A 12,420-nucleotide genomic window follows, 5' to 3' on the forward strand; every position below is an offset into this window, starting at 1 on the left:
AGAGAGACATCGATGTGAGAGAGACACATCAGTTGGTTGCTTCCTGCATGACACTGACTGTGGCTGGGGATCAAACCTGCAACCCAGTACGTGCCTTTGACTGGAATTGAACCCGTGACTCTTCTGTCAGCAGTCCAGTGCTCTAACTGCTGAGCCAAACCGACCAGGGTGTGTTCTGCTGCCTTGTAAATTAAAGTATTTTTGATTTGTCTTTTAGAATTTGGGGACCATTGCTAAAGTTACTAAATGGGGAACTTAAAATTATATGAAGCATAAAGATACTGAGCTTTCTAACCCAGGAATATCTTTCCAGGTTCTGGTTGGCAATAATAAGAATAGCTACTTCTGGGAGAACCTCCTATGTGTTAGGTGCCTTTTATGCTTTATTGTCTACTGGCTTTGCAGGTAGCATTGATTAAATAGGGTGAAATAGCTACCAGAACCAGAATAGTACACTTGAGCCTAAATTAGTAAACTGAAAATAAGTTTGGTTTCTTAGCCACAAGATTTGGTTTATTAAATTGTAGACTAGGCAACACGTTTTCAAACCACAGAGTTCCATGACTTCTTTTGTTCTAGTGTTAATGGAACAGTATTATTCAGGCTGATGGCTCCATTTGTAAGCTGGATCATGCCTTGCCTTGGCTTTTGAATGCCTGGTAATAAAGTGCCTTAATTGTGGGTCAGTGAAGCCAAACTAATTGCTTGTTGGGTACTTGGATTGCCTTTTTAATTTGCTGTATAATGCAGTCGCTACCAGAAGTACACAATATATCGTTATCTAAATAAAACTCATTAAAATCATCTCACAACAACAGAATGCCTGATGTTTTGTCCATAATCTTGCAAATAAGAGAAAATTGAATGGCATTATAGAGACTTATAATTTACAAGTACTCTATTTTAAGTGCCTTTGTATCCATTTTGGAAGTTATACATAAAATTACTGCTATGGTTTATGTCAGTGTGATAGTTTTCTGTAAAAAAGACATCTCTGCTGTTATTCTCAACTCAGCCTTTCTTTTTGTAGGTTATTTCTTATGAGAGTCATGGATATTCCCTATCTAAACTTGGAAGGACCAGACTGTAAGTGAAATTTTATTTTCTTATGCATCTGTACATTCAAGTGTGTGGACTGGAAGGGATAACAGGAAAAGTATGACCGAAGAAAGAGCTTTATTCACTTAAAAATAGGCAGTGATTTTTGTGGTTGATATGAATAGTATGCTTAAGTTAATGGTACCCTGAGCCTTGATTAACTCATCTCTCTACTTACATTTTCCAGTTTATGCATGAGTTGATTTTTAAAAAATCTCCATAATTTCTTTTCACTCAGAACTCTAAATTCATCATTTCCTATAAATGTATATGTATAATAGATTTTAAAATGTATTAGCTATGTCAGTAACAGTAAGTTATTTATTTTTTATTTATTGAAGTACCATATATTTCAACTTAGTAGGTGATTTTTGTTTTTGTTGTTGAAAATCTTGGAAGGCTAATCTATTTGGGAGGTGGTTGCTTCTTCTGATTATTCTGCCTTGGTATATTTGTCTTAATATTATGCAACAGGGATATAAAAATGGGTAAACTATACTTGATGATAATCATTACAATAATATTCATTTGAGGACATACTGTGTTGCACTTAGTATTAGATTTACATTTAAATCGTTGTTGTCACAACAATTCTGCAAGGTAAATATCCTCATTCCCAATTTATAGCCATGAGTGGCTAGAGTGGTTAGATCTCTTGATTAGAGTTACAGTTCAGTGGAGGGTCTGCTATTAGAACACAAAATTGTGACTTGGGACTACCTATACTGAAACATAATTTAATTTGAACAGTGCAGGTTTTTTTGTTTATTGTTTTGCTAAATAAACACATGGACAACTAGATTAAAAGGAGAAGGTTAAATTAGCTTGGTAAAACATCTCAAACAGAGCAGCCATTGTTGTTTTTTAAATAATTTTCATAGGAACTTTATGAGCAAATATGTTTCTTCATAGAATTGCTAGGGTTCAAATTGTTATGGGTTCTATAACGTCTAGGCTAAGATGGTAGAGTCCTGCCATTCCTAAAAATGTGTTTAGGAGTTGTGTGGTAATCAGGAGGCATTCATAATAATTCCCCAAGTTAGCTTGGAGAACTCATAGTATATTGTTCACTTTTCAGCTATCAGCCTTTTATCAATAATTTGTCTTGTAGTGCAACCTAAACGTGATCACGTTCTCCATGTGACATTCCCCAAAGAATGGAAAACCAGTGACCTTTATCAGCTTTTCAGTGCCTTTGGTAAGTAAATCACTTTGCTCTTCTTTTGGTCTAGGTGATCAGAGGTATATAGATAGCTTCAAGGGCATAAAAAATATTAATATGCAAAGTTTTAATCTCACTTACGGAATTTTTGGGAGTTTGGTATACTGCCATCTTTGTGCTAATACGATCTGAGGAACTTATTTATTTTTAAATCCAGATTTTTTTTTAAATTCTCACCCAAGGATATGTTTTTATTGATTTGAGAGAGAGAGAGAAACACACACACATTAATATGAGAGCAAAATATCAGTTGGTTGCCTCTGTACACATCCCAAATGAGGATTGAACCCTAAACCTGGGTATGTGCCCTGACCTGGAATTGAGCCCTCTACCTTTCGGTGTACAGGATGGTGCTCTAATCAACTGAGTCACACCGGCCAGGGTGATCTGAGTACCTTTTAACAGCACCCTACAAGAGAGAGCTATTATTAATCCATGGAAAGCAAGATACAATTACTATGACTTCCTTTACTGCTAACCATGGAAAATAAGTCTAGACTGAGAATAAATCATTTTTAAGATTAAGGGCAGTCAGTTGGTCACTGCTTGACATTGAATAGTCCAAGCAGATGAACACAGATGTTTGAGGGGACCAAGATATGCGACATGTAGGAGGTAGGACAGCTTTTCTTTTTCCTTTTTATCAGGTCAGGGATTAGGTTAAATTGAACAGTCTTTCTGATTAGGGTTTATACAGACCATTCCTATTGTAAGTCTTTAACAGTGTTCCCCCCCCCCCTTTTTTTTTTTTAACAAATGAGGTATTTAGGCTTTTCTCTTTGGATATTCTTGGCTAAAGTGAAGGCAGCAAAAATCTAAATGTCCAATAATAAGAATGTTTAGTAAATGTTAAGAATGTTTATCTATATCAACAGACTACTGTGTAGCCATTTAAAAATATTTGAAGGGTTTACTAAAAGATGGTAAAGTGTTTATATGTGTGTGTGTGTATATATATATATTTTTTATTTTATAATAAAAAATATATTATTTTTTTATTTTTTTAAATTTCAGACCATCCTTTGTGGTCTCATTTTGTTTTACTTTTTAAATTTATTTTTTAATCCTCACCTGAGGATATTTTCTGTTTATCTTCAGACAGAGTGGGAGGGGGAGAGAGAGAAACGTCGACGTGAGAGGGGCACATTGACTAGTTGCCTCCTGCATGGCCCCGACCAGGGCCCAGGAGGAACCACAGCCAAAGTATGTGCCCTTGACTGGAATTGAACCCTCGACTCCTTGGTCCATGGTCCGATGCTCTAACCACTGAGCCAAACCAGCCAGGGCAAAGTGTTTATATTTTAACATTTAGGGTAAAAAGCATATACAAGGTAGGATTCCTGTATAACTAAAATTGTGGGGTTTTTTCAACTTTGTATAGAAACCAGATGAAAGGAAACATAATGCTATTATCACTGAATGTTTTAGATAGGATTTTTTCTTCCTCTTCATGCTTTCTGTATTTTCTAAAATAAGCATATATTAGCTTTTAAAGTAAAAACTTTACATACTTAAATTTTAGAAAAGTAAGTGAAAGCAGGTATATTTCTGGAAAAATCTTTGCTGATAGTGTAAATGTCTTCTGAAATTCTAGTCCTACTTTTAAACTTAAACTCAGGTATAGAAATGCAGTTGAATTTCACAGCTCATTTCTTTTGAAAGCTTTTGATGTTTTTTCTCATCTTATATTGTTCTTATTCCCATATCCTCAAACTTTAATTGGCTATATATTAAGTAGAATGCTCTGAATAAATTTTGAAAACAATTTAATTAAAGAAAATTACTGTGTGATATTGGACAAGTAACCCCTCTGTATTTTGTTTCCTCATCAGAGATGATGATGATGATGATATAATAATACCACCCATTTTGTAGATATGTCACAAGGATTAAATGAGCTAATTCATGGAAGTTATTTAGGATGTATGTGTCATACAGTAACTACTTAATAAATGTTAGCTATGCTTATTTATCTCAAATACAGCATACTGGGTAGAGAGGTAACAAAATAATAGTAAGTGACTTTCTAATTTAGAAAGTCATTATGGCACCTCACTGTGCAGCAGGAAGTTAGAGTTTTTCTCCTATGACAGTAAAACGAAGCAGTTTCCCAGACTTCGGAAATTTTAGTTGGAATTAAAATGTTTTTTTCACTGCTAAATTCTAATGTGTTTTGAGGATACATTTCTCTATGAAAATCATTTTGTATCACTATACCACTTTCTGCTCCTCTCTTTTTCTTTTCTTTTCCATTGATATTTTTTAGAAGGAGTGGAAGGGAGGGGAGGAAAAGTTGAAGGGAAGTGCGGGGGAGAAAGAAACATCTGTGTGAGAGAGACACATTGATTGGTTGCCTCCCGCACGCACCCCAATTGAGCCTGGGGATGGAACCTGCAACCCAGGTACGTGCCCTTAACCACGAATCAAACTCTCAACCCTTATGTTCATGGGCTGATGCTCTAACTATTGAGCCATACCTATTGAGGCATCTGTTTTTTTTTCTCTGTTAATCTTTCTTTGTTTTCTCTCTTCATTCCACTACCTGTTTTCTTTACCTTGATATCAACATTGAATTTTTCTTATATCTTACTACGTTGATTCATTTCATATTTCCCATTCGCAATTTTCAAAGTTTGTGTCTCTATAAAGAAATTGTTATGTTTTTGAACCTATGTGGTCTCTGAATTTTGTTAGTGATCTTGATAGGAACAATCTTTCCAGTTCTGGCACAATATTGGGTTGAATCAGGAATCATGAAGGATCTTTTGTTTTTAAAACAAAAATTTAAAGCTCGCCCCCGCCCCCGTTTTTTTCAGGAAGTTTTTTTTTATCCTCACTCCGAGGACACTTTTCCATTTTTGGTTCAGATAAAGTAGGAAGGAGAGAGAGAGAGAGAAACATCGATGTGAAAGGAACACATCGAGTGGTTGCCACCCGCACGACCCAACCAGGGCTGGGGACAAACTGCAACCAAGGTACGTGCCTTTAGCTGGAACCAAATCCAGGTCTCTCTTGACCGCAGGCCGATGCTCTAACCACTGAGCAAAACCGGCCAGGGCTGAAGTTTTAATTAAAATAACTACTGTTGCCCCGGCCGGCTCAGCGGTTAGAGTGTCAGCCTGCGGTCCAGAGAGACCCGAATTTGGTTCCCGCTAAGGGCATGTACTTCCGTTGCAGTTTGTCCCCGGCCTTGGTTGGGTCATGTGGGTGGCAGCCACTTGATGTGTCCCTTTCACGTCGGTGTTTCTCTCTCTCTCTCCCTCCCGCTCTGTCTGAATAAAGAATAGGAAAATGTCCTCGGGTGAGGACAAAAAAAAATAAAATAAAATAACTACTGTTGTAGATTTATGATTTATCTTTTTATTGCGATGAGATTTTTATTATATTTTAAACCGGCACCTCATTTCTCTCTAAATTAAATATATATTGAAATATAACAGAGATGCAAATGAAATCTGATAGGCTATCTAAATGGTCAAGTGTTCACTTGACTTTTAATTCAACATTACAGGTAACATTCAGATATCTTGGATTGATGACACATCAGCATTTGTTTCTCTCAGCCAGCCTGAGCAAGTACAAATTGGTAAGTGTTTTTTGGACATTGTTTTTTGTATTAATTAAAGTGAGAACTTGTCCCCCACACCCTCAGTGGGCTCACAAGCATTACTGCCTGGTTTGTTTTGAGATTGTTTATAAAAAAAAAAGGAAATAATTAGTAAATTATGTTTAGATGAGAAAATAAGACAAATTTATTGATTCATTATATTTGCTACATAATATTGTTTTTTACTTACCTCCATTCTGTTCCTTCCCAATTGTATTTTTTCTAAAATGAGTTGCAGATTTACTTTTAGGATTAGAAGTAGCTAATTGAGAGGAATGGGGGACACCAAAAAATGATACCTATATTGACCCTTTGATCTCTGTGGTTTTCCCATGTATTTATAAATTTTGATGATTTATTTATGCCATTACATTTTTATCAAATACTTGTTTTACAAACAAACTGCAAGTTATGTTGTTTGCTTTAAAAATAGGGTTATAAAAAGAATGATCATCACATCTCTAGTTGAATCGTAAATAATTTTGGTACTCACCATCACAAAACATTCCATTTTCTTATGATGAAAAGTTATTGACTAAAATACTGAAGAAAATATGTAGTGTTAAGCTACTTATTCAAACAGATTTTAAGTGGCCTGGTGCTTAATAATGTAAAAGGTATGAAATTTTTAAGTGATATATCTAATTAGTTTTTTCTCTTTATTTAACAAAGTGCCATATACTAAAACTAACAATTCTGAAAATGTAACCATAAAAATAATTATATATGAAAACTTCTATAAACATACAAATTCAGACCAGAGTAGTATTTTGGTATTTTAAAAAATTATATGATCATTGCAGGTATATAAGCTTTTATAGAGATGAAACCTTATGCTCTGGAGTCATAGTTTGTTGTACTGCCTATAGTTGTGTTACCTTCGGCAAGTTATTTAACCTTGATAAGCTTCTGCTTTCCTCCATAAATTGAGGATGATAGCATGGACTTCTTCGGGTTATTGTGAAGATTACATGAGTCTATGTACATGTAACTTGACATAGCTTTAGACTTTTGTTATGGTTATTTATTTAAAAAAATTTTTTTGGTATGTGCCCCTAGCAAGAACCGAACCGGGGACTCTCTGGTCCTCAGGCTGATGCTCCAACCGCTGAGCCAAACCGGCCAGGGTTATGATTATTAATAGTAGATTTCAATGTGAAATGTTCTTCAGGAGCACATGACACACCAGGAATAGCATCGGATGCAGGCTGTGAATGATGTTGCTTGTTAAATGTTTTAATATTTACTTATTTCTTCAATCCATTCCCCACAATCCTTTGAAAGACAGTTTAGGTGGAATCCAAAAGGATTGAATTATTAGAAAGCTGAAGATAACTTCAAATGGGGGAGTAGGGACTCTGAGATTAAGACTGTAGGGAGACTTCAGTGTGGCTGAAAGAGCACTGAACAAGAACTCCCAACCTTTGGTTCAGTGTTACACTTCAGCACTCTTACTGTTCACTTGGGTAAAATTGAAGCTGAACAGTGGGTGGAAGGAGGTGCACAGTCTTTGAAGTCATACTGACATGGGGACTAATCTTGCCTTTGCTACTTGTCAGCCATGTGTCTTGGGCAAGTTATGTAAATTCTCTAAGCCATGTTCAGCCACTGAGATTTGGGTTTGTAGAGTGGTGGTTACAATAAAATATGGTTGTGTATGTAAATACAATTTTGCAATGGCAAAAAAAAAAAAATTCTCTAAGCCGCAGGTTTCTTGTTTGAGAGATGGGGATGATGATAGTTACTCTGTGAAATGAGATCATGGATATTGAGTTCCCACCAAAGTTCCTGCCACTCCACAAGCAGGGCTTGACAAACGGTAGATGATTATTAAAATATCTGCTTGGCCTCCCTTTCTTTGAACAGTAAAAACAAGAGTGTGTAAAAGTACTTTGACATCTATAAAATATTAGTTAGTAGTATTTCCTTTAATATGCAAACATAGCTCTGGCTGGTTTGGTTCCGTGGTTAGAGTGTTGGCTCGTGGACCAAAGAGTTGTGGGTTCGATTCTGGTCAAGGGCACGTATCTTGTTTGCATTTCGTTCCCCGGAGGGAGGCAACCAGTCGATGTGTCTCTCCCACATTAATGTTTCTCTCTCTCTCTCCCCCCCCTCCCTCCCTCCTCCTTCCCTCCCCCCTTCTCACACTATCTAAAAATCAATGGAAAAATATCCTTGGGTGAGGATTAAAAAAAAAAGAAAATACAAGCATAATTCTTGTTTATGTGTATGGGGTGTCAAAGCTTCTTTTAGTGTTCCTCTTATACCATATTTAAGGTCCAATAATGATTTCTTCCATATTATTGAAGGAGTCTTCAAATAGCACTTTAAAAAAATTTTTTTTTTCTTTCTTTTTTTGGTACGTGTCCCTAGCGGGAACCAAACCGCGTGTGCAGGCCTATGCTCCAACTGCTGAGCCAAACTGGCCAGGGCAAAAATTTTTTTTCTTTATTGATTTTAAGGAGAGAGGAAGGGAGAGGGAGAGAGAGAGAGAGAAACATCGATGAGAGAGAACATCAATTGTTTGTTCATATATTTTATCTTACTTTTCTAAAAGACCCTTCATCATTTCATATAATAACAGTTTGGTGGTGATGAACTCCTTTAACTTTTTCTTGTCTGGGAAAGTCTTCATATGGCCATCGATTCTAAATGACAGCTTTGCAGGACAGAGTAATCTTGGTTGTAGGTTCTTGCTTTTCATCACTCTGAATATTTCTTGCCACTCCCTTCTGGCCTGCAAAGTTTCTTTGGAGAAATCAGCTGACAGCCTAATGGGAACTCCCTTGTAGGTAACTAGCTGCCTTTCTCTTGCTGCTTTTAAGATTCTCTCTTTGTCTTGAACCTTTTGCATTTTGATGATGATGTGTCTTGGTGTGGGCCTCTTGGGGTTCATCTTGTTTGGGACTCTCTGTGCTTCCTGGACTTGTATGTCTGTTTCCTGCACCAAGTTAGGAAAGTTTTCTGCCATTATTGTTTCAAACAGGTTTTCGATTTCTTGTTCTCGCTCTTCTCCTGGCACCCCCAAGATGCGAATGTTGGCACGCTTGAAGTTGTCCCAGAGGCTCCTTACACTCTTCTCATTTTTTTGGATTCTTTTTTCTTTTTGCTGTTCTGATTGGGCGTTTTTTGCTTCCTTATATTCCAAATCGATGGTTTGCTTCTTGGATTTACGTACTCTATTATTGAAGCTGTGTAAATTATTCTTTATTTCAGTTAATGCCTCCTTCATTTCTGACTGTGCGTCCATCATTTGTGACTGGTCCTTTTTTATGCTCTTGAGGCCCTCACTAAGTTCGCTGAGGTTCTCACTAAGTTCATTGAGCATCCTTATAAGCAGTATTTTGAACTCAGCATCTGTTAGGTTGCTTATCTCCATTTCGCTTAGTTCTTTTCTTGGGGTTTTGTCCTGTTCTTTCATTTGGGACCTGTTTCTTTGTCTCCTCATTTTGGCTGCCTCCCTGTGTTTGTTTCTGTGTATTACTTAACGAGCAGTATGGGGCTTGCTGAGACCAGATGCTGCTTGTTTGAAAGAATTTAGGAAAAACCTGAAGCAGGACCCTATGGTTAAACAAGTGGCAACAGCTTGGGTGGGCCTGAAAGTTGGGTGGGGCGGGGCCTTAGGGAATCACCAGGGCGGCGCTACCAGTGTGAGCCAGGTTGCTGGAGTCCCAGGTATGGCAGCTGTCTGCCGCCCCAGGGAAGGGCTCACCAAAGGAACAAAGGCCTCTGACATTTGTCCCGGAGAAAGCCCTCTCTTTAACCCTCGCTCCAGTGCCAAACATCTCAGTTCTTTTCTGTATGTCTCTGGTGCCCCTCGTGCTGCCTCCCCTCCAAGGGGGAGTGAGTCCGATAAGTCCATGCGCGGGCCCTTTAAGAGGAGCTGCCTGGGGCTCCAGTTGTGTCAGCTTCCCTGAGCCTCAGTTCCTGCTGGTTTGTCCAGCCAGAAGTTATGGGGACTTCTCTTCCTGGCACTGGAACCCTGAGCGGGGCACCTGGTGTGGGACAGGGACCCCTCAGTCCTCAGGGAGGACTTTCCCAGCCTAGGTGTCCTCCTGATTTTTATCCGCCACACTTGGGTGTGGGACCCGCCCCTCGCGCCTCCGCCCCTCGCGCCTCCGCCCCTCGCGCCCCCGCCCCTCGCGCCCCCGCCCCTCCTACCAGTCTGGATGTGGCTGCTCCTTTAATTCCGTAGTTGTAGGACTTCCATTCAGCTTGATTTCAGGCTGTTTTGAATGATGGTTGTTCTGTAGTTTAGTTGTAACTTGGATGTGGCTGTGGGAGGAGGCAATACTGCATTTACCTACGCCACCATCTTGACCGGAAGGCTTGTATCCTTTATTGATACACCTTGTTTGTCTTCTCTAATAGACCATAAACTCTTTAAGAACAGGGACTGAATTTTTTTCTTTTTTTTTTATTCTCACCTGAGGACACTTCGTGATATTTTGTTCAGATAGAGTGGGAGGGAGAGAGAGAGAGAGAAACATCGACGTGAAAGGGACACATGGAGTGGTTGCCACCCACGACCCAACCAGGGCCGGGGACAAACTGCAACCGAGGTACGTGCCCTTAGTGGGAACCGATTCCTGGTCTCTCCAGACCACAGGCCAACTCTCTAACCGCTGAGCAAGACAGGCCAGGGTGGGACTGAATTTCTTGTTCACCATTGTGTTTTGAATGTTTAGGGTAGTATTATCTGACATTAATAAGTGTATGTTAAATATGTATTCAGCTGAATAAATGATATTCAAGGTATTATGACTTAGAAATGTCTTTTTGCACGTGATGGATGTATCTACTATCTCTGGTCTTTTGCTGTGATTTCTAAAATCATCTAGATGTTTCGCCCTGACTGGTTTGGCTAGTGTTTAGAGCATCGGCTTGCGGACCAGAGAGTCCCAGGTTCAGTTCCCACTAAGGGCACGTACCTTGGTTGCAGTTTGTCCCCACCCTGGTTGGGGTTGTGCGGGTGGCAACCAGTCGATGTGTCTCTCTCACATTGATGTTTCTCTCTTGCTCTCTCCCTCCCTTTCTATCTGAAGATAAATGCAAAAAAAAAAAAGTCCTTGGGTGAGGATAACTAAAAATAAAATTATGCAGATATTTCACTGAAAGACAATGTAAAACTTGTTCTTTATAGTGATAAGTCTTATGTACCGCAAACCCTATTAATGTTATCTTTTTTCTTTATCCTCACCTGAGACATCCTTCCATTTTTTGTCCAGATAGAGTTGGGGGGGAGAGAAGCACTGACACGAAAGAGACATACTGAGTGGTCGCCACCCACTTGACCCAACCAGGACCTGGGACAAACTGCAACCGAGGCATGCGCCCCTAGTGGGAACCGAACCCAGGTCTCTCTAGAACGCAGGACTATGCTCCAACTGCTGAGGCAAACTGGCTAGGACTATTAATGTTATCTTAAATTACTTATTTCTGTGGAAATGAAGGACCTGTTAAATCAATAATGTAACATTGGAAAAATCATTAAATGCCTATTTATATAACAGCTCATAATGGCTTCTTTGGCCCAGTGACAAACTATTTTTGATTTACATTTAAGGAGTTGCTTTTTAACTGACACTTGTCTTTTTCTTTTGATAATATTAAGTCTAATCAAGATTTTTTAAAAATTTATTTTCAGCATTTTGAGTACAAGATTTCTCTTTTTCTAGGAGTCCTTATACTAATTATTAAAACTTTTCAACTGAGTGCTACATGTTTTGATTCCTTTTTTTGTTGTTGCTGCTGCTGTGAAGATGAGGTATGATCTCTCTAGTCCCACTTTGCTGAGAGTTTTTATCATAAATGGATGGTGGATTTTGTCAAATTATTTTTCTGTATCTATTGATCTGATCATGTGATTTTTATTCTTCATTTTGTTTTTGTGGTATATCACCTTTTTTTATTTGTGAATATTATACCAGCTTTGCATCCCCAGGAGAAATTCCACTTGGTTATGTTAAATAATTTTTTAAATATATTGCTGGATCTTATTTGCTAATATTTTGTTGAGGATTTTAGCATCTATGTTCATCGGGGATTTTGGCCTGTAATTTTATTTCTTTGTAGTGTCTTTATCTGGTTTTGGAATTAGGATAATACTGGCTTTGTGAAAAGAGCCTGGAAGTCTTTCTTCCTCTTGAATTTTTTGGAATAGTTTGAGGAGGATAGGTGTTAAGTTTTTCTTTGAATGTTTAGTAGAACTTGCCTATGAAGCCATCTGGTCCAGGGCTTTCATTTGCCAGGAGTTGTTTTGATCACTGCTTTAGTTTTATTAGATGTTATCAGACTATTCAGGTTTTCTGATTCTTCCTGATTGAGTTTTGGAAGATTGTATGTTTCTAGGAACTTGTCATTTCTCCCAGGTTGTCCCATTTGTTGGCATATAGTTTCATAGGTGAATTTTTTATTTTATATAGTTTATTTTTCAGTTCTGTATTTCTATTAAGTTCTTAAAATCTTTTCTGTTTCTCTGTTGAGATTTCCT

The 12,420-nt window shown here is 38.1% G+C and overlaps 1 protein-coding gene across 8 annotated transcripts in view; it reads left to right on the top strand.

Annotated features, from left to right (window-relative positions):
* PARN (poly(A)-specific ribonuclease) overlaps positions 1-12,420 on the top strand; it is a 203,471-nt gene that overhangs the window by 82,370 nt on the left and 108,681 nt on the right. For all 8 annotated transcript variants that reach the window (XM_036278939.1, XM_036278938.1, XM_036278934.1 and 5 more), the window contains 3 exons: positions 1,031-1,086; positions 2,210-2,296; positions 5,832-5,906. In XM_036278939.1, the coding sequence (XP_036134832.1) occupies positions 1,031-1,086; positions 2,210-2,296; positions 5,832-5,906 (218 nt within the window). The remainder of the gene's footprint in view (positions 1-1,030; positions 1,087-2,209; positions 2,297-5,831; positions 5,907-12,420) is intronic.

Source organism: Molossus molossus, unplaced genomic scaffold, assembly GCF_014108415.1.
Source record: "Molossus molossus isolate mMolMol1 unplaced genomic scaffold, mMolMol1.p scaffold_m16_p_3, whole genome shotgun sequence".
In the NCBI taxonomy this organism is placed as follows: Eukaryota; Metazoa; Chordata; class Mammalia; order Chiroptera; family Molossidae; genus Molossus; species Molossus molossus.